The 20,543-nt window shown below is 38.2% G+C and overlaps 1 protein-coding gene across 2 annotated transcripts in view; it reads right to left on the bottom strand.

Annotated features, from left to right (window-relative positions):
• Positions 1–328: 328 nt before the first annotated feature.
• LOC121654794 (clustered mitochondria protein homolog) overlaps positions 329–20,543 on the bottom strand; it is a 33,502-nt gene continuing 13,287 nt past the window's right edge. The window contains exons 1-31 of one of the 2 annotated variants that reach the window (XM_042009095.1): positions 20,455–20,499; positions 18,065–18,236; positions 17,791–17,848; positions 15,563–16,876; positions 13,386–13,558; positions 13,125–13,296; positions 12,644–12,784; positions 12,425–12,555; positions 12,182–12,327; positions 11,868–11,993; positions 11,599–11,746; positions 11,358–11,450; positions 10,970–11,188; positions 10,666–10,838; positions 10,110–10,421; positions 8,848–8,990; positions 7,966–8,067; positions 7,784–7,884; positions 7,550–7,702; positions 6,296–6,358; positions 5,957–6,204; positions 5,785–5,869; positions 4,286–4,439; positions 2,920–3,059; positions 2,661–2,741; positions 2,426–2,551; positions 1,764–1,885; positions 1,586–1,679; positions 1,357–1,491; positions 1,194–1,267; positions 329–1,081 (exon numbers count right to left, since the gene is read on the bottom strand). In XM_042009095.1, the coding sequence (XP_041865029.1) occupies positions 955–1,081; positions 1,194–1,267; positions 1,357–1,491; positions 1,586–1,679; positions 1,764–1,885; positions 2,426–2,551; positions 2,661–2,741; positions 2,920–3,059; positions 4,286–4,439; positions 5,785–5,869; positions 5,957–6,204; positions 6,296–6,358; positions 7,550–7,702; positions 7,784–7,884; positions 7,966–8,067; positions 8,848–8,990; positions 10,110–10,421; positions 10,666–10,838; positions 10,970–11,188; positions 11,358–11,450; positions 11,599–11,746; positions 11,868–11,993; positions 12,182–12,327; positions 12,425–12,555; positions 12,644–12,784; positions 13,125–13,296; positions 13,386–13,558; positions 15,563–16,847 (5,067 nt within the window). In that variant the 5' untranslated portion in view covers positions 16,848–16,876; positions 17,791–17,848; positions 18,065–18,236; positions 20,455–20,499 and the 3' untranslated portion in view covers positions 329–954. Of the gene's footprint in view, positions 1,082–1,193; positions 1,268–1,356; positions 1,492–1,585; positions 1,680–1,763; positions 1,886–2,425; positions 2,552–2,660; positions 2,742–2,919; positions 3,060–4,285; positions 4,440–5,784; positions 5,870–5,956; positions 6,205–6,295; positions 6,359–7,549; positions 7,703–7,783; positions 7,885–7,965; positions 8,068–8,847; positions 8,991–10,109; positions 10,422–10,665; positions 10,839–10,969; positions 11,189–11,357; positions 11,451–11,598; positions 11,747–11,867; positions 11,994–12,181; positions 12,337–12,424; positions 12,556–12,643; positions 12,785–13,124; positions 13,297–13,385; positions 13,559–15,562; positions 16,877–17,790; positions 17,849–18,064; positions 18,237–20,454; positions 20,500–20,543 lie in introns of those variants that run through there. The other variant, XM_042009096.1, reaches the window with a different exon arrangement.

Here is a 20,543-nt window from a genome sequence, read left to right on the forward strand (position 1 = left end):
CATCTTGTTTGAATTCATGCTTGTGTTGTTCTTACTCTCAAATGTAAGTCGCTTTGGATAAAAGCGTCTGCTAAATGACTGTAGAATAGAATAGAATAGAATAAAATCTTATTTTCAGCTGCAGGAACTATTTAGCTCAGGGGTTTCCAAAGTAGGTCCTAGAGGGCCGCTGTCCAGCAGGTTTTCAATGTTTCCTGCTTCAACACACCTGACTCAAATTAAATAGATCCAACAACCTATTAAGGTTTGCACAATGACTTATTAATTTGAGTCAGGTGGTTTTGGAGCAGGGACACAAAAAACCAGAAGGATTGTGGCCCTCCAGGACTGGAGCTGGACACCGCTGATTTAGTTCCTATTGGTATGACTTGCTCCTGCAGGATGAAGACAATTTCCTTCACTATTAATGAGTCTAATGTGAATTGTAATAAGCTACTTTCACATTCAAAACAGATTATTTTCATAATCAGGTACAGAAACATCATAATCAATTTATATTATCAACAGAAAGGCTCATGGCACAAGTATGAAACCCAGTGGACACATGGGGGATTGCAAAGTGACAGTACATAATCTTAAAATTCATGAGACTGGCACTTTTGCTTTTTTTTATCTCAGAATAAGACGTTTGAAACATTCTGCGTTTGTTCATTCATCTAGCAGTATCATTGTAAAGTGTATCCAGTGTAACTTTTTTCAGTTAAAAAGTTTGTATTTGCCATCAACGTTACAGACAGTTCATTCATGGATGTCATACTTCAGCTAAATCAGTATCATAGTTTAGATAAGGCTCTTTATAATATTCAGTCTCAAGCAGCCAAATAAACTCACCTTGTAACAGGAGATAGCTTAATCTATTTAAACAAATTATCAACACCAACTTTTTCCTACTTGTCCATGGCCATTTTCATAGAATACACAGTTTAGTCCAGTTTAATCCCTTTAATCCACAGTTCAGTATTGCCATCCTTTGCCAGTGGTTTTCAAGCCTTTTTGATTCAATAGTAGATTTTCCAGCTCTTCAATTTGAACTTTTTCTTTTCCTTTCAGTTCAGTCCTTAGGTCAGCCAGTTCTTTTGCACTGGAAAGAAGGACACAGCACAGTCAGCATGAATGAAGAAATTATGAAGTACATTCAACTTTTATTGTATGACTTCATGTAAACTAAAATGTTGGAAACTTTCAGAGTTCACCTGAGGCGGATGAGAATGATTCCACATGTCAGGTTGAGCTGTTGAAGTACAGAAGGAAGGCTTGGTGTGGAAAACTGCAGAGAGAAAGAAATGAGTTTTTAAGTGTCATACATTTAAATATTTGTTTGAACCCTTTTGTTCACATTCTTACGAAACTGCAAACCTTTGGAGCTGGGATACAGGCACTTGGTGTGTCACTGTAGATATGATTGATGGCTTTCTGAAGACCCACAGCCTGCTGAGTAAGGCTCTTCAGGTACTCTGAGCTTCCCTTCATATTGTTGTTGTCCTCACCAGCCTTCATATGGACAGCAATAAAGTGTGTCATTTAAAATATCATAAGTACAACGCATGAAATAAACATCAACAGCAGATGGCATTTTAAAGCACACCTGGCTTTTATATATGGAATAAGCTTCTTTTTCATGTTGCAGAGCTAAACGAAACTCCCCTTTACTCTCATACACGGTGGCAAGCAGATGGTGGCTGGATAGAAAAGAGACATGGTGACGTGAAATAAAGAAGAAAAGGAACCTGAAGAGGAACATGATGAAAAAGAGTCTTACCTACCTGTGTGCACACTTCAGGGATTTAGCATCGTGATATTTTGAGGTTAAAATTAAGGCATTCTGTAGGAACTTGAGAGAAAGCTCAAACTCCATCAGTGCATAAAGTATTAAACCCAGCATACTCTGTCAAGGTGGAACACAAATGGGATATTAGTTTGATTTTTTAAGCACAAATAAAAGGTGAGAGCTGCTACCAATTCATTAAAACTTTTACCACATTTATAAAAATCTTTTCACAAGTTATATCCCTCATAAAGTCTGAAACAGCAGATGAATGTAGATTTTTTTCCTCTTGTTGCTGACTATAATGGCTGAATTTCTTGGCCATGATGCACTCATAAAAGATATTTTGACTATAACAACACACATTAATTGAACATTAAGTAAATAAAGTATATAAAAGGTCTTTTAGGATTTGTTCTCCTCAATTTTGTCCATGACTACTTTATTTAGTCGAAAGAGACAGATCTAATCTTTTATCCCTTTTCAATGTGACTGATGATAATGCACAAGAAGAGTGACAAGGCATGCTTTAAAAAAAAAAACTATCCCCTGAATTACTACTAAGTACAGCCAAACAAATCTGCTTAAATCACTTTGGAGCTGTTTGTCATACACAATACACCTATGATGAGAACTACAGAAACACGTTAAAATGCTTACATCCAACAGTGCGACTTGTGGATGATTGTCTCCACTAACAAGCAGGGTGAGGTATCGAGCACGATACAGCAGCTGCAGGGAAGTTGAGTGGCATCCTCCACCAAAGCAATACAGGGCCAGGTGAGTCTGGATCACAGATAAGAGAGTTAAATATTATATTTAATATATATATATATATATATATATATACATATTCAATCATTTCTTTTTGGATAGAAAAAGTTAAATAACTCACATAGTCTTGTATGGTCTGGGGATGGTCTATACCTTTTATTCTCTCAGAATTCATAACAGCCTTTTCCTGGTAGCTGAGGGCCTATGAGACATGCACATAAAGCAATAAAGCATTACTTTACTTCTGTTGTTTTACATTATAGTGCAATTTAGAGGCTACATTTAACAATCAGAGTTTGTGAGTGATGACACAAAAGTGTTGAACCAGGTTAAAGGTAAGGAAAACATCATAGCACAAATTAGTTGTAATGAATATTTACATCTGCATTTTCCCCCAAGACGTAGCTGAGTCGTCCTAAGAGACGCAGACACATGCACACATCCTCATGCAGGACCCCGCATACGCTGCTGAAAAGAGTCAGGGCCTGGCTGATCAAGTCAAGGCCATCTCTGAGAAGCCCTGAAAAGAAAACACAAAACATATGCACTGAGTATGCACAAATATAAAACTTCAGTCCTACATATGACTAACACTGATTCCAGATCAGAACTATTATCCACTGAATTATATAAAGTCAGAAAAGAAATTCAAATATCTGGATATACCAAGTGAAGGCTTACTTGTGTATATACACTGTGTAACACTGTGGGTAGTGTATATAATCTCATGGGACCTTGAGTAGAGGTGTTCCCCTTCAGTCACTTTTTATATAAAATCAAATCAAACTTTTCAAATCAAACCCATTTTGCACAAACATGACTCCCTAATTTCTGTCTCTAAACTGTAGGTATAAAATACTAAAAGCGAAACAAGATCATGAGAATCCATCCACACCAGGAGCCAGTCCACCCATGTCCACAGAGGCCGCTACCACGGCAACCACCCCAATCAGGGCAGACCTGGGGCCTACACCTCAGCCATAAGGTTGCAGTGCAGAGCCCCAGCCATCCAGACAAGGGCTATCACCATGACAACAACCCCGAGACCAAGTAAACAAAACCCCCAGTGTGAAGGATCCCCATGAGGAAAACACTGGAGTTAAAACAAAGATTAAATACCCTTAAGAAACAATAAGAACAACTAAGAATGAATGAATGAATGAATGAATGAAAAGGCCGGTACCAGAGGACCTCAGACTTCAGCAGCTAAAAGTTACAGTCTGTTCAATACAAAGTCCTTCCTTTGTGTTTCAAGGACAGCTGCACTGAAAGATACCTGCATTATTTTCTGACTGCTGAAACCATGTTTAACAGAATGCAAACTGTGGTTGCTGCTTCTATTCAGCCACTTTAAAATGGGAATTCTTTGTGGCACAGATATACAGCTGTAACAGTTGTTGTAAACTAAATGTGCATATAATTATTGTTTGTTTAAACTTCCTCACACACATCATAGGAAGTATGCTTTGAAAAATACATTGTTACACTTCCTAAATTCAGCATTGAAATCCACAAAACATTAGATAAGCTGGTTGCCTAGTAACAGTGCCATACAGAATTAGCTTGCTTGTATATTGTGGAAGCTTAACAACTTTCTGCATTAAAAAAAGATCAGTTACTATCAGACATGTCACAGCTTATTACATTTTACAAAACATGTATGTGATTTATAGTTAATAACAAGATCCTACTGTATATAATTAACATAATTCATGCTGTTGTGTTTGTAGTGTTTTAGTCTCTCACCTTGCTGTACTGCCAGCTGTGCCTCCTGCACAAGCAGCGTTGCATCACTTGATGTAGGTTTGAGATGTTTGACCACAGGAAACATGTTGACAACATCTTCCTCGCCAAACACTGGCTTGTGTCGAGACTCAAGGGCATAGTCTCTAAGCTGCACCTAAACAGAGAGAGGCAGAAGAAGGGAAACCGGTCCATTTTAAAGCCCCTTTAAATGGACTTGACAAATCTGCAGGCTCTCTGAACACTTTTAAAAACACTGGTGGCTTTTGCACTAATTTTTTATCACAATCCTTGTACCTGGCCATTTTCAAAGTAGAGTGTTTTCCTGTTCCTTAAGCTGCTTAACATTGATTTCCGAATCATTCAAACATGAAAAGACTCCTAACTGAGGAGACGAACCAGTGTTTAGCGTTTAACCAAGAACCAATTTTCATATTGTAACTTTAGACACAGTCTGTCATGAAAGTGTTTTCATTTGTTCCTTTTTCTTTAGTTGCAGATAAAAAACATAAAAACAAACTAATATAACACAGTTTGACTAAATTAAAATAGAAGTTTTGCATCAACAAGGTGATTTTCAAAGAGCTATTAGTTCAGATCTCAGGCGTATCCCATCTTGGTGTGTTATGTGACCTTAAAGAATTTGAGGAAGCTGGACAAGTAGAAAAACACACAGGCCTCAAAATCTATCAGATATTGTTCATTTGCTGTAGTCATGAAAACATTCTTAAGAAAAGCAAGCAGGGAGAAAAAGTTTAGCTATGCCAAGTGACACAATAACTGAACAGAAAATCAGTGCCAGCGGGTCTTATAAGAGATTAGTCCTCCCTATAGCTTGGACCTCAACATAAATGTTGTCATGCCAAATACTAACTTTCAGATTTGTCAGAATTAAAAAAAAAAACCCCAAAAAAGACAACTAAGATTTTGCCTCATATTCTGCATCTTCATTCAGGGTAGCATCTTTCTACAATTCACTTCACTTATTTCCAGTGTTCCTGGCAATATATAAAATAATGAGGGGTGGGTCAAGACATTTGCACAGTCCTGTAAATACTTATTTCTACTAAATGTATTTTAAATGAAAAAAACTCTTTATTTAAAGAGAGCTGGGTTTATTGAGGTCCGATCCTAGGTGATTAAAAGCTATGAAAAATAAACCTAAACCTAAATCTCCTCACAGTATTTCAGCTTCTGTAAGGAATAAACATTGGAACACTTTTGCAGCATACAACCAGGTGAAAATCAGAAAATGTTTTATTTTTCTCCCTCTTTTTTTTTTTCCTTTGTTGAGCCAAGGAAATGTCATGCTTGTGGTAACTTGCTAAGATACAGTAGGATTTTAGGTATGCATGAGAAGTTTGGTTTATTCTCAGTCCAAATTGATGACAGAAAAGTTGTTTTTTCACCCAAAAAAGTCCAGCCTCCAATTTTTAAGCCAGAAAGTGAATTTAATTTCACATGCAAATGTATTATAGAAATAAAAACGATGGCTGTCTCACCTGGATGCCCGTCTTAATGGCAATCTCTCTCAAAAGGGAAATTTTCTGAAGGTTGTGCTTCTCTATTACTTCATCAATACATTCACTAAACACAGAGAGGATAAAGAGTTTAAAATCCTTCTGCACTTACACACAATCCCACACTTGTACAAACACACACACACACACACACCTGATGATTGTGTAGTGGTAATAATCTTGTGCCTCAGCCCTGATCCTCCTCCACAGCTCAGCAGAAGTCAGTTTTGCCCACACACCGCCTACCATCAAGCCAACTCGACTCCCGTGACTCCGACGGCGGCGGCTCCTGCGGTGAGGAAGGAGCTCATCCGAGCAGGAGTCAGAGAAACTGTAGGAGGAGCTCAGGAGGCAGTTCAGGAAGTGACTGACAGCTGCGGAGAAAGCTGCGGGTTCAACATCCTGGCAGAGAATATTAAAGATATGTGTTAATATAAGAAAATAAATATAGAACGGAAGATTTATGTTGAAACATTTCACTATAAACAAGTACCTGTAGGAAGGACCTGAAGATGTGTTTTGCACTTCTGATGATGACTTCACAAATAGAAATTCTCTGCAAGGGAATCAATTATTTAATCAGGAAAACTTTAATATCCTAAAATCTTTTGACATTAGAGGATAAAATCTGATCCACAAATCTTGTTACAAAGTACATTAGTCAATATATTTGTTTTTTATACTTTATTATGGGTATTTGAGCGTACTTTTACTCATGATTTTGTACCACAGAGTGCTTTATACTGTATGCAAATTTTAGAACTTTTGTTTTTAGTTTCTTTTTCTTAATCTTTTCATAATTTTGCTGGGACTGTACATAACAGGAACTGTTATAGGAGATGTCTTTAACCATGACCAGTCCTTAAAAAATCCTTTTCTCAGTAAAATCTAAGATTATGATGAAAAGATGGCGTATGAGCTAAGTTACTTTTGTTGTTGTTTTGTTTTTTGGTGCACAGCTATCTCATCCTGTCAACACTGCCAGTAAATAAATAAGATGAATAAATAAAACAAGAGTATTGTTTTTTTAAAAAAAACAAAACAAAAAACTAATATTAAATAAAGACATGAGAAAGTATTTTTCATATAATTCATTCATAAATGAACAAATGTTCATATTTTGTGTTTTATATTATTTATTCTAAATCAAACACCCTTAATTACATCGGTGAAATGTGAAATGTTTCTTGAATGTTCTCTGAGGAGCTTCAGTTAATCAAACTGGATTTTTCCCTCAGGTAGCTTCACTGTAGTAGTTGTAGTAGTCAACTTACAGTGTGAAATAATTGGTGCACTTTTAAAGTAGCCAAAAATGTCGTTCTGTTTCTATTAAGTCTAAGATGTTTTGTAGCATAATGCAGTTTTACAAAGCAAGAAGTGACATACTCTCCCAAAAAAACCTGACAGTTAAAACTCAATGAAAAGTAATCGTCTCTTAATAAATACATTTTTATGCAATAGAACCAAAGTTAAAAAAATGTAAGCAGCTTGCAGTTTACTACGTCATCATAGGATGGAGAGATTTGCTGTTTATTGTATGTAATAAGAAAACTGTCACCTTTTTCTTACTAAAAACACTTTTTTTTTTTACCCACAATTGTCCGCCTCGGGACATAAGAGCTCTTATGTTTAGTGAACTCTGAACTTGGACCTTCTCTGCCTGATATAAAGGGAACAAACTATAAACGTTTGCTGAATTTAGATGTTTTATGAGATTATGCTTAACTTTATGGTTAGTATTAAGAACCTTTATGTGGCTGAGTCTCCCTTTCTCCTCCATCCTGTCCAGCTCCTTCAGTACGGCGCCAAGATATCGTACATTTACACCCCGCTGATGCAGCACTGAAGTCAGGGTCGCTCCATCCATTGGCATCACTGTTTGGTCCAGACAGTCCTTCAGCTACCATGAAAACACACGCACACGCCTTAAACTTTATGAATATTAGAGATGTGAACCTTAATACTTCAGCACAGGACTAACCACTGCTGGAATCTGATTCGAGAGCAGAAAAGCAGCCGCATCCCATAGCAGCTGTCTGTGACTCTGAAGCTCCTCGATACATTCAGAGGGGAAACGCACGCCTGCAAAAACAAAACAAAAATACCACACGTCAGTAAAATGAATCAGTGTGTTTGTGTATAAATGTCATGTATGTTCAGTACCTGGAGAGTAAACATCAGGATTGAAGCGGATGTCAAAGCAAGAGTCACTTAGTGATCCAACAGCCTTACAAGCTTTCAAGATTGCATTTCTTCTCTGAGATTCTATAAACAAAGACAACATGTGATTAATTGATCATTAATTGGCTGCCACCAGCCTGAACCATCATTATGCAATGAATATATTGGGGTCCATCACTGCGTTGTCAGTAAATGACACCTCTTGCAATAAAACAATCCTTTCAGTCAGCAGATTTTGAGGAAAAAGTCTGTTCAATGGACTTTCTTAAACTGGTCTGTGAAGTCAAGATGTTTCCAGCTAAATTAGAATAAGAGGAAATGGCAATGCTGCAATATTAAAATAAATAACTCTTCAAATTAAATTCTGTTTGCTCTCTTGTTCGAAACTGTTGACACACACATCTACGAAGCACCTTGTTGCAGCAAAAACATGGAGTATGGACAATCAATTTAACCCTGGTTTAAGATCTAAATTTTATTTGTAAAAATCTCCATTTACAATATAAATAATGCATACATTTGCTGTTACTGTTGATGCACTCAAATGAAATACAAGCATCTCAGAACTGGACAGTAGGTCACATTGTTTTGCTGGTGACCCCAGCCTCTACTTTTATGTCAGTATGGGTGAAAAGTCTTTAAAAAAATACAAAAAAAACAAAAAAACAAAACATTTTTAAACATTTATCATATTACCCAAACTGGGCAAACTCATCTGCTGATGTTATTCTTTTTGTTACAAGCAAAGTGAAAAACTTGTGGTTAGATCTAGTCAATTTAGACTAATTTTACTCCACAGTAGAGCATCCACATTTATGTCATATGTGAGTTTATCAGTACACTCATTTATCTTGTCTTACCCACCTATGTCATCAGTGCATGCAGCTTCATCTCCTTCATCTTCATCTTTCAGCTCGCAGGTGGGGTCCTCACTCCTCCTTGTGACTTTAGCCTGTTTTTTAGGCTGGCTAAGCTCCTGGGATACTATCTTCACAAAAAGCTTGTACCTGCAACAAAAGCACAAATATGAAAAGTTCACCAGCCACTTTTATAGGTACGCCTGTTCAGTCGTTTGTTAATGCAAATAGCTAATTAGCTAATTGGAGAGAAAATATTCTGTGAGCATCAGTTGTCTGGATGAAAATGTCTTGTTGATGTCAGAGGTCAGAGGAAAATGGACTGATGATAAGTGATGGCCAGAGATGATAGATTGATAGAGATAATGCACCATGTCACAAAACTCAAATCTTCTCAAACTGGTCTCTTGAAAATGACAATGAGCTCAATGTAGACACCAGATCTCAATAGTAAGTCAAATAATTTATTCTTATAACAAAGGTATGCAGAATACCATTTTTGAATAGACCTTGAAGCAGATGGGCTACTTCAGCAGAGGACCACAACAGGTGCCGCTTGTGTCAGCTAAAAACAGGAAACTGAGGCTACAATTCACAGAGATGCACCAAAACTGGACAATAAAAGATTGGGGGAAAAAAAGCCTGATCTGACGAATTTCAATCAGCTGCCACACTCAGATGGTAGGATCAGAATTTAGTATAAACAACAAGAAAGCATGGGTCCATCCTGCCTCGTATCAACCATTCAGGCTGCTGCTGGCAGTGTAATGGTGTAGGGGATATTTTCATGGCACACCTTGGGCCCCTTAGTATCAAGTGAACATTGTTTAAATGCCACAACCTACCCAATTATTGTTGCTGACCATGCCCATCCCTTTATGACAACAGTGTAGCATCTTCTGATGCTACTTCCAGCAGGATAATGCACCATGTCACAAAACTCAAATCTTCTCAAACTGGTCTCTTGAGAAAGACAATGAGCTCAGTGTAGACACCAGATCTCAATCCAATAGAGCAGCTTTAGGATGTGGTGGAATGGGAGATTCTCATCATAGATGTGCAGCCGTCAAATCTGCAGCAACCGTGTGATGCTGTGATGTCAATATAAAGCAAAATTTCTGCGGAATATTTTATTATATATTGTTGAATCTATACCACTAAGAATTAAAGCAGTTCTGAAAGTAAAAGGAAATCCAACTTGGAACTAGCAAGATGTACCTAATAAAGTGGCCTATGAATGTATATGGTAGCTCAAGATCTCTTTGTCACCTGTGTTGGAGAAAGGCTTCTGTCAGTTCTGGTCTCAGTCTGGCCAGGCCGTGACAATGAAGCCGCGGGTAACCCAAACTCTGACATTCCTTCGGCACCTCCCCACTTATCTCTTCTCTCTCCGAAAACTGGAAGTTCAGATCTGGGGGGAAAGTCCGCAGTAGGTCCAAGATGTAAGGGCGTCCATCATTACCAAAGATGCCAACAGTGGAGATGCCTGAGCAAAGCTCCACAGGTCTGTCATTGTGGTCCAACACCTGATGATGCTGGATTCTCAGTGGTTTACTGGTTTTATCCAGAAGCTCCAGAAATCTGCCCCATAAAAACAAACATGATTCTGGTTTAACTTAATTTGATATAAAAATACCTGCAATATAAGTCAGCATAATATGCTGACGTTAGCTTCATAGCATAATTGCCTAAGTCATATTTGAAGGTTTTCCAAGCAATGATTCACAGTCTATCAGCAATATTAGCAGCGCACAGTTAGACAGATATAACAATTTAGCTGAAATGTGACTTAGGCAATTATGCTATGAGGCTAATGATATGTCACCTTGGGTGTGTAAAAACAGTTTTCCCATTGTCATTAGAGCCATAAACGATCTGCTCATGATTCTTCTCCAGTATCCCAGGAACAATTGTTTGAGCAATAACGCGAATACCACGATAATCCACCACAGCCGTCCCGAGTGTGTGAAGCCCCTCTGTGTCAACAGACGTATATGCCTGCAGCAGAATAACAAAGGTATCCTTGTTTTGATCACAATAATATGAAGGGATTTCTGGGAATAACTAATTTAAGGCATCTGCTAAACTCCAGGAAAGCTTCAGAGCTGGATGTAACAAAGGGTCTGTACCTCTGCTCCTCTCAAGTCACACACAGCAGCAGCATGAGCAGCAGTATTGCCTCCTTGTGGTCTGTAGTGCTCGGACACATCAAACCCCTGGCTGAAGAAGAGGTTGTTCCACATAAACATATGCAGATGAGGTAGTTCCCCTGGGTTTAACGGCATGACGTTACCATCGATAACAGCCACAGCACCTTGTGCAGCAGCAGCAACAAAGCAACTGTTCATCTGCAAAGGGAATAAAACACAATCTAGTCTTGGAGCAGGAAGAGGGTGATTTTAAAGTTAAGTTAATTGGTTAGAAGCATAGAAAGTATGAGCAAAACATTAGATCAGTGTGTTTCTTTTAATAAGGGAAAGAGCTGGAAAAGTTATGTTTGGAATTCTGTGGTGTGACCTTGAAAATGCTCCTCTCTCTGTGCAGTCGCTCCTGTAGGGAGTTCCTGGGGAGTTCCCTGCATCCTTGTAGCTCCTCATTCCAGTCACGACTCTGAATTCATAACAAACTTTCTCAACATCAGCACCATTATCCTCATCAGTCACAATGAAGCCTGTGTTTTTCTGTGCCTATGGACTCATTTTACAGCAACGTCATGTTTAAAATGTTTTGAAAGTTTTCTGTATGTTGAGCATATAACCTGCCCAGCTGTGTGCTCATCCTGCCCCATACGACTGGTGTGAGTCTCCTCCGCTCTGACACAGTCAAGGGTGTGGTCTCCGTGAGGAGCAATCCAGGTGAGCACCTGGAAAGGTGCTGCAATACGCTCATAAGGATGCTGCTGAACTCTGGTTCACAGCAAGTGACAGAAATCATTACTGTGTTGCTTCTTGCCGTCAAGTTTAATGGTAAACTGTTACTCCATGATGAGTTATGAATGTTTTATTTGATTACAGACAGTTTTCTCACCTCCTCCTCTGCAGGACATTGAAGTTTTTCTTGAATGCAGGACTGACTTGACTCAGCAGCTCAACCAGAGAGTGACAAAAGATTTTGGGAATTGCAGGTTTGGGGTTGAAGTTGAAGGCAGTTGATCTGGAAGAGTTGAAGAATAGTTTTTAAAAAAAGTAAGTTTTCTCAGGGTTCATCAAACTTCTCTTTTTAATTTCATCAATCTACACACACTTCTCCAAAATGAGAAAGCACAAACACGATTTAGAAGTTTTTTCTGCATTAAAAAAAAACTTAACATCCTGCAAATAGCTGAAAAGTTTAGCACTCACTGGTTGAGGTAGAAACCTCGCGTAGAAGATGTTATGTTGAGCTCTTTGTCTTCCATAGTGAGGACATTGATGTACATTAAGTCCCCATGCATCTTCCTGTTTCCTGGAGGAGGGTTCCAACTGCTCGTTGTCAGGACCCGCAGGCACTGCAAAGGCTTTAATTCCACCTTTGGTTCACTTTAACCCTCTACATGTTTAAGTGATTATTACATAATAATGTTTGGATACAAGTGGACCTCTCACCTTCCAGTCATCTTTGATTGGCTGCAGTGGATGAAGAGGTAGCTCCTTATATCCAGGGAGGATGTATTCTGGTGGGCTGCAGTCAACAGACACCTTCTCAAATGCTCGCCTCTTCGCCACAATTTCACCATCTGAAGGAATCAATTTGAAGAGGTCGAAGGATTTCTTGGAGGAAAACTCAGACAAGGTTTATATGAAGCAGCATTTGACCAATATTACCATTGTCTCCCCCAGTATATAAGGACAGGTAAGATAGTGAGCAGCCATTCACACCATTGTATGCATCTGCAGGGTCGAGGCTCCTCAGGAGATCACGTACATGTCTGAGATGAAGACGAACATCCCGCACAGAGTATGAATCTGAAGCAAGAAGCAATGCTCATAAGCTTTTAGTTAACATGAGAAAACCTTCTGCAGGGTATTATCATAATATCATAACATAATGAAACGTGAGTTAGAAAAAATTAGACTAAAGGTTTTTTCTTTACTTGACGCTGTTGCATTTTTTAAGAAAAAATCATCTGTAGGTGTGTAGTTTGCAGACTTTTTCAGAGTATGTATTTAACACTTTAAGCAATTATACTATTTTCATTTGTAAATAAATAAATAAATAAGTCTGATTTTGTGTCTACTATACACTTGATTGCCACAAAAAAATATACATTTATAAAGATAAAAACAGAAAGGACAAGGCAGTTACCCTCCACCACCTTGATCAACGCTCTGTCCTGGATGCCCTGGATGGAGCGCAGCTCTGCAAGGCTGTCTAGGGTGGTGCCCCCCAGCTGGAGGGAGAAACATGTGCGATGGCAGGTGATCTCATGATCCATAAGCACCTGATGCAGCTCGGCCACCAACATCTGTCCAGACACCTGAGAGGGGAGAACACACAGAGAGGTTGACTAGTGTGACATGAAGAAACTGTAAAGTGTTTTCCGGCAAAAACTGACTGATACAAAACCTGAAGCTCAAAACTTTCTGCTCCAGGAGGCTGAATTCTGACAGTAAAGCTAGTCTGATTGAGCTCCACTATGTCTTGAAGGCTTGACTGTTTCCTGTCTTTATCATTAGACAGCTGTGGAAGATCGTCATCAGGGTTTTCTACCGGCAGACGCCAGGAGCTGACGCCAGGTGCTGATGACAGATGAGACAAGAAAAAGGTGTGAGGATAAAGCTGGGCAAATTATATGGAGGACGAGTTTTTCTTTTTTTCTTTTTGTTTTTAGGGAAACTCAAAACTCAAACATTACCATTACAGTTGCATGTAACAACACTCCACTCAAAATATCTTTTAAACTAGCTAAGAAAGTAAAGGATGAGTAATTAACTCAAATAATGAAGTAAGGGATGATGCATTTCATGCATATTACAAGCAAGAGTGTGTTTAGATAGTTGCAACAATACTATTGACCTTTTAAATTCTTAATGTCACTTCACTGAAACAAACCTTGGTGCGATTTTTTGACTTCGCCTTTAAATATGTTGAACAGATAAATAAGATCTAGTTATAGTAAGGTAAAGGCTGAACTCCTTCCAGCTGACTAAGGGAACAACTTCCGGATTAGATTATAGCAATTGTTTGTATGATGGTCAAGATTAGTAATCCCTTTTTCGCCTGCTCATAATAGAAGATGCAGCAGCTCGGCTTTGATCAGGAAAGAAATGTCATGATCACATTACATCTGCATGTACCGGCTTCTCTGCACCAGTTTCTAGTCCACTTCAGGGTCCGGTTTATAAAATGAAAGGTATCTTGGCAGTCCAGCCAGAGCACTGAGGTCCATGAATAAATTATTTTTAAACATCTCAAGATTAAGCCTCACAAAATGGACATGATGGAGCCTCGCTGATCATTTTAAAACACTGCTGTTTATTTATGCTAACTTGTAGTCCTTTTGGCTATAATTATCCTAAAAGAATATAATGGTAGGACATGTAATGCGCTTTGGGCAACTGAAGTTGTTTTTAATGCATTATTGAAATAAATTTGATTTGAACTAAATTTTTATTTACAGCTTTCTCTGTCTTTTTATTATAATAATCTAAAGAGAAAATAACCTGAAGCAAAACTTGAGAAACCATCTCCGGGAACTTTCAGGGGGTCCTTTCACAGGCTCTAGGAAACAAAGGAAAACCAGGCACTAGGAAGATATTTTGTTTGAATGTTTTAGATCTTTCCTTACTTTAGCACACCCGGCTGAAATGAATGGCTTTTTTACAAGCTTTCAAATAACTTGATGGAGAGGTTAATTAATGTGGCTCACGTGTGTCGGAGTGAAAAGATCTAAAACATGCAGGGCTGTGGAAACTGTGGACTGGGACAGATAAAACACTGTTTTGGAGGACTGTGAGAGGCCAAATATTCAGCATGTGCCCCTTTAGGTATTTCACTGCTGAATTCCAAATGTTCAGGATCATAATCCTGTTTCACAACTTTTTCTGCAGGCATTTAATTACATTCAATATTCTATCACGTTTTCTTTCTTCCAGTAACACAAAACCAAAGCATAACCTCTCATTCCCGCACACCCCTATGCTTAACAGCTGCAGAGGGGGCTCTGAGATGCAAAATGGCCTCTCATACCAACCAGCTGCTTATAGGAGTCTGTAGCTGCTGATTGTTAGGACATGGTTGAGGGGTCAGACTGTTTATAAAAGGTTTAAATTTTGCCCCTACACTGAATATATGAATAAGCCACTGAATATGGTCTAAAAAGATCCTTTTGGGCACCTAAACATTTAGAGGGGGCATCTTTTCCTTTTCCACTCTAAGGTAAAAAACAAACAAAATGAACTAATAATGAAGATGCTAAAGATGTCAGTAAAGAAAAGTTAATCTTTAACTTTATCTCTTTGCAGATCAGTTTATCTTTAAAGTAATTTGAGTAAGATAAATTTTGACAATATAGACCACTGCAATTCTAAATTATCAAAAAAAAACTAAAATTGTACCCCCCTTGTTTAATATTTATGATACAGTTTTCCACTTTGTCTTTTCAACTCACCAAATCACAAATAAATTTTAGTTGTAAAGTAATTTTTTCTTGAGTTCCCATTTCCACATGTAAGCTGAATATACTGATTATAATGGCACTATATCGATACATCATACATAGTGATGCAATAAAATCTAAACACCTTTTATATGTGGTGCTGCCATAAAGAGTCTATCAACTAAAAACGGGGTCATCTGCTTTGTCCCTTCATCATCCTCCATCGGCATCACAGCTTCCACCATCTCCGAAACATCTTGCAGAGCAGTCATGTTGTCGTCCTCTCTGTTTTCTGGGTCCTGATCTACATTTAAAATGGTCAGATCTGTTGTCTCATCTGTGTGAATATCCTTTACATTATGTCCTAACAACATAGACATTTCTGCCATTTGTTCATCGCCCTGATTATCCTGCAGATTCAGGTCCTCACAAAATACAGCAGACTTGAAGTTCTTCACATTTTCAGTGTTAGTTTTACTGTGTTTTGTCCTCCTGTGTGATTCCACAGCATCCATGTTATCATCCATGTTGCTTGCCTTGTGCTCAGTCAGCATCATTGTAGCAGACTCTGATTCAGGGTTTTGTTGTTTGTTTGTTTCGTGTAGATGTGCCAGCGCAGGGTGCGAATCTATCCATCTGGCCGAGCTTTCCTCAGCAGTGACAACACTGTTTTGCAGCTTACAGACATTATCTTCATCACTGATTAATTCCTTTTGCAGCTTGGTGTTTTGCTCTGTTTGTATTATTTGATTTATCGAAGTGGAGGTCGCTTCATACAAACAACTGTCTATGTCAGCCCAGGTTCCAGAGATAATCCTTTTTCTTTCTTTCTTCTGCTTAATATTGATTTCTACATCCAAATGCTTCAGCCTTCGTTCCAAGTCATCCATCTGTTTTGTAACACCTACTTTTGGGAGTGTGTTTACCTCTTTTTCCACTGTCTCAGTGTTGCACTTGAGTATCTCTGTTTGTGTCTGAACCTCTGCTTGCGACTCCGTCTGAGTCTGCACCCCTGTACAAATCTGTGTCTCTACTTCAGTCTGCGTCTCAACCTCAGAATAGCGCCGATCTCTCCTCTCCCCATTGCTCCTGTCTTGTCCTTCATCTCCTAGCTCTTCCACCCTCAGACACTCCTCTCCTTCCTCAGACACCAGCAGACACACCATCGGCTCCACCAGTGTCACTTCCTCCCCAGGGTTGCTGCTCAGGATGATGTCAGGAAACAAGAAGTTCTCTGGTTCAAGGGATGGGTTTGTTATGCCATTGGACACCGTCAGGTCATCCTCCGAGCTGTGTGGCAGACTTGGTGAATCACAATCGCTCTCTTCGCTGGATAGAAGAGGAGACTGTTCGGAGCCACCAGGAACAAGCGTATCCTGACACTTAAAGTAGTTTGACAGTGTGTGACAGCACTGGAAGATGTTTCCCATGGTGGCTCTGAGCACAGAAATTTACTTGTCTGGATAAAGGAGAAAACATAGCAGTGTCAATTTTCAAGATAAAATTAAAATGTTTTGTGTATGTTTGTATATTTTATGACATGTTTATGTTTAACAAGAACAGCCTAACCTGCAAAGAAAAGATCTACCATGAAGACAGTCATGACCAATGAACATACAGGACATGTTTTAAGTCTTAAGTGTGTAAGTATAGCAACAAGTTCAAAAGGATGCTGTGTGAAATGTAAACTATAAACAGAATGAAATTATTTGAAAACTTCATTAAACAATATTTTATTCACAATAAAACACAGAAATTATATCTAATGTTGCAAGTGACATTGTCTGTTCACGTTTTATAAATAGTAGGATTTGCAAAACATTTAATTCAGTTTTTATTTACATTTGAAACTAGGGTAAAAAAATCTGGAATATGGCAGGAAGGAAATGCCATAATTTAAAGAATTATAGAACTTATAATGCAGTTCTTTAGTCCTTTCCATCAGGCCAATGTTGGAGTAGATATGAGCTAAAAACATCCTCAGCTATCAACCACAACTAACTTTTTTTCTTTTATCTTTAACTGCATTATGTAGTAAAGTGCTATTTAAATTTAATTCTTCATCATTCATTGAATTAAAAGGGCTTGAACCTCTCAGGTGCTGCTGTGATATACAGGTGTACTTTGTGAGCAATGAACCCATTGCTGGGAGGAGAAAACTTCAATTCAACTTTTAGGCCTGTTTTACCAGATATTACTTATAATTCAGTGCAGTATTTGTTTTAATTAAGCAGCTAAGAATAAACTGTGAGGCTTCGACACAGTCATGTAAGAGTGTGTGTTTGTGTACCACATTTGAATGCAAGCAGCTTAGAGCTTTAAACAACAGCTGATGACAGTGAAGTGTTCCTGTACTGGTGTCACCTTACATACATTGGAAAACCTTGAAGACTAAATCCCATCAGATGGAGTGATGCTGCACATAGGAATCCTAGAAGGCAGGTAAATAAAACATGTTGAAGGCAGTTTGGGTATTAAAAAAATACACTGAGACTACATAAAAACTGATATTTTCAATGCATGTTTTTTTTAAGCAATCCACATTAGTAAAACTCATGAAAACAGCTGCAGCAGCAATGTGCACAAACACAAGAATAAAATCCTATTAGTTTCACACACGAATGTGTGATATATCTATGAGCCCTACCATGCAGGGAAAAACAGGGAGTCTCTGTCAGTCTGTGTCATCTTCTCCAAGATCATCTGCTTTTCATCCTGTTGAAATCAGAGAGCAGAGTTTCCTCTGGTGTGTGAGGCTTCCCTGTCCTTGCTGCGCAACCACGTTACACAAACTGTCTGTCAGAGCGTGTGTGTCTGCCCTTCATGGGTGGAAAGAGAAGCAGAGAGTCAGCACTCACCACATACAGTAGTACCTGTAAAAGACCAACAGGGGGCGACCTCTCTGCTACATGATGCAACTTCCTGTATTCAGATCAGTCAGTGCATTCCTGTGCAGACGGCTTTTAAATGACAGCAGCATTTTACTACCATCTACTGGGGAAAATTAATATTGCTAACTGCTCCTGGTCTACAAACTGAAAGAGGAACGATTATGCGAAAAGCATGGTCTTGCCTTTTTTTTTTTTTTTATAGAGCCTGTAAATGTAAAATCTTATTGTAAATGAGATAATGAACCTACATTTTTATTTCTTTTCAACTGCATTCTGCTAAGTCATGTTTATTATTGTTAGTAATTAAAATATAAATGTTTTAAATAAAGAAAGAAATATTACTGTGGTTTTATGTAGAAGTAGTAGAGAGAAATTCCACAGGGTGCTTTTATTTCCAAACAGACAAACATGATCTTTATAGGGGTTATGCTATTAAAAAGCATGGGAGAGGTGGTGAACAGAAGTCAGATTGTTGAGATAAAAATGAGAGTCTCTCACACTTAATTTTGTTTCTTGTCACATGTGAAAGAGCCACTTTATACAGTATGTCTAATAGGCATTCAGAGCAGCAGTGTTAGTTATCATGTTGTAGTGTGTGTCAAAGGTTAAAGACAGAGAGAAACTTAAATCATATCAGTCAATCGAAGTTCACTCACCAGCTCTGCATGATCAAACCATTTCACATTTCTGCGCTGCAGAGGATAGCCAGCACCTACGATCAGATGTGGCTCAGATGTACAACCCTAATCCCCCCCCCCCTTTTAATGATTCATTAAGTCACAATTGTTCCCAATATCTCTATCTCAAAAAGGTTAGAACAGGGGAAAGGCTGGAAAAGTCATTGGCAAAATATAATTGTGGAACAATTATAGAAAAACTTTATCCACCATCTACAGTGTCTAATAGCAAAAGATTAATAGAATCTGGAGGAATCTCTGTGTGCATTGAACATGACTGGAGATGAAGCTGGAGAGTCTTTTTTTTTTCTATTTTATCAGGAGACGATACTGTGCTGCAGCGAACAACTTCATATCTTTATTTTCTCTTGTTGAGTAGGGTGTGCCCCAGGGTTCAGTTTTAGGATAATTTTTATTTTATCTGTACATTTCCCCAAGGGCACATAGTGCAAAGACATGTTTCATTTTTATGCTGACAATATACAGCTGTACTTGTTGTTATGACCACCGACCCTGGGAAGTTAAATGCTTTACATGACTGACTGGATGTGAGAACTTTTTCTTCAGTTGAACTGAAATCCTTTTAACTGGATCATTTAGGTGAGCAAAACTATCTGCTGGGCTTTTAGTGGATCATAAATTCTGTTGAAAGGAACCTTGGCCTCTGGTTTGATAACAAGATGAGCTTTAAGCATCATACTTTAAAACTTGCAAAGTCTCTGAACTGATTCCACTTGAAGCCTTCCGATCTATCCTGAGGGATAGACAGTGTGAGACCACTAAACATTGCCTGTTTAGTGGTCTTGAATTGTTTGTTGTTTTGTCACAGCATTTGCATTTGAAAACACTACTGCACCTCCAAATTTGTATGTTTTATGTAATACCATCAGTTCTATGTAACTGCTTTTACGACATGTGCTGCTGACCTCTTGGCCAGGTCACCCTTGTGAAAGAGATCTTGATCTTAATGTGTTTTTATCTGGTTAAATAAAGGTTTTTTTTTTTTAAAAAAAAAAAACGATTTTATCATTTAAAAATTATTTCAAAGATCATTTTCATTTCAAAAGATACTAAGACAAATCTTCACAGTTTCTATTAAACACAGCTGGATTACTGTAACAGCTTTTCTGCTGTCTTAATAAAAAAATCCATGAACAGAGCATAGAACTCTGTCCCCATGCTTTTTGTCAGATGCAAACAGCATGATCACATTACAATTTTAGCATCAACACAACGGCTGTCAGTATGTTTTAAGATTGATTCTAAGATTATTGTTATCTATCTTTTATTTTATATTTTATTTTATTTATTTTATTTCCCTGAGGGCTCTCTGAAGGGATTAATAAAGTATTTCTATTCTATTCTATCTATCTATCTATCTATCTATCTATTTCTAGCATCCATACTGCAATAACTCAAAGAAGTTAACAAGAGTAAATTCCCTGTTAGTTTTATTAGCGTGGGCTCACCTGACTGCAATGAGCTCTGAGAAAACTACACAGAAGGCGACAACCATCCTCCTCCTGTGTCACAAAGTGTACAAATTAAACATCTTTGC

This window comes from Melanotaenia boesemani, chromosome 15 (genome assembly GCF_017639745.1).
Source record: "Melanotaenia boesemani isolate fMelBoe1 chromosome 15, fMelBoe1.pri, whole genome shotgun sequence".
In the NCBI taxonomy this organism is placed as follows: Eukaryota; Metazoa; Chordata; class Actinopteri; order Atheriniformes; family Melanotaeniidae; genus Melanotaenia; species Melanotaenia boesemani.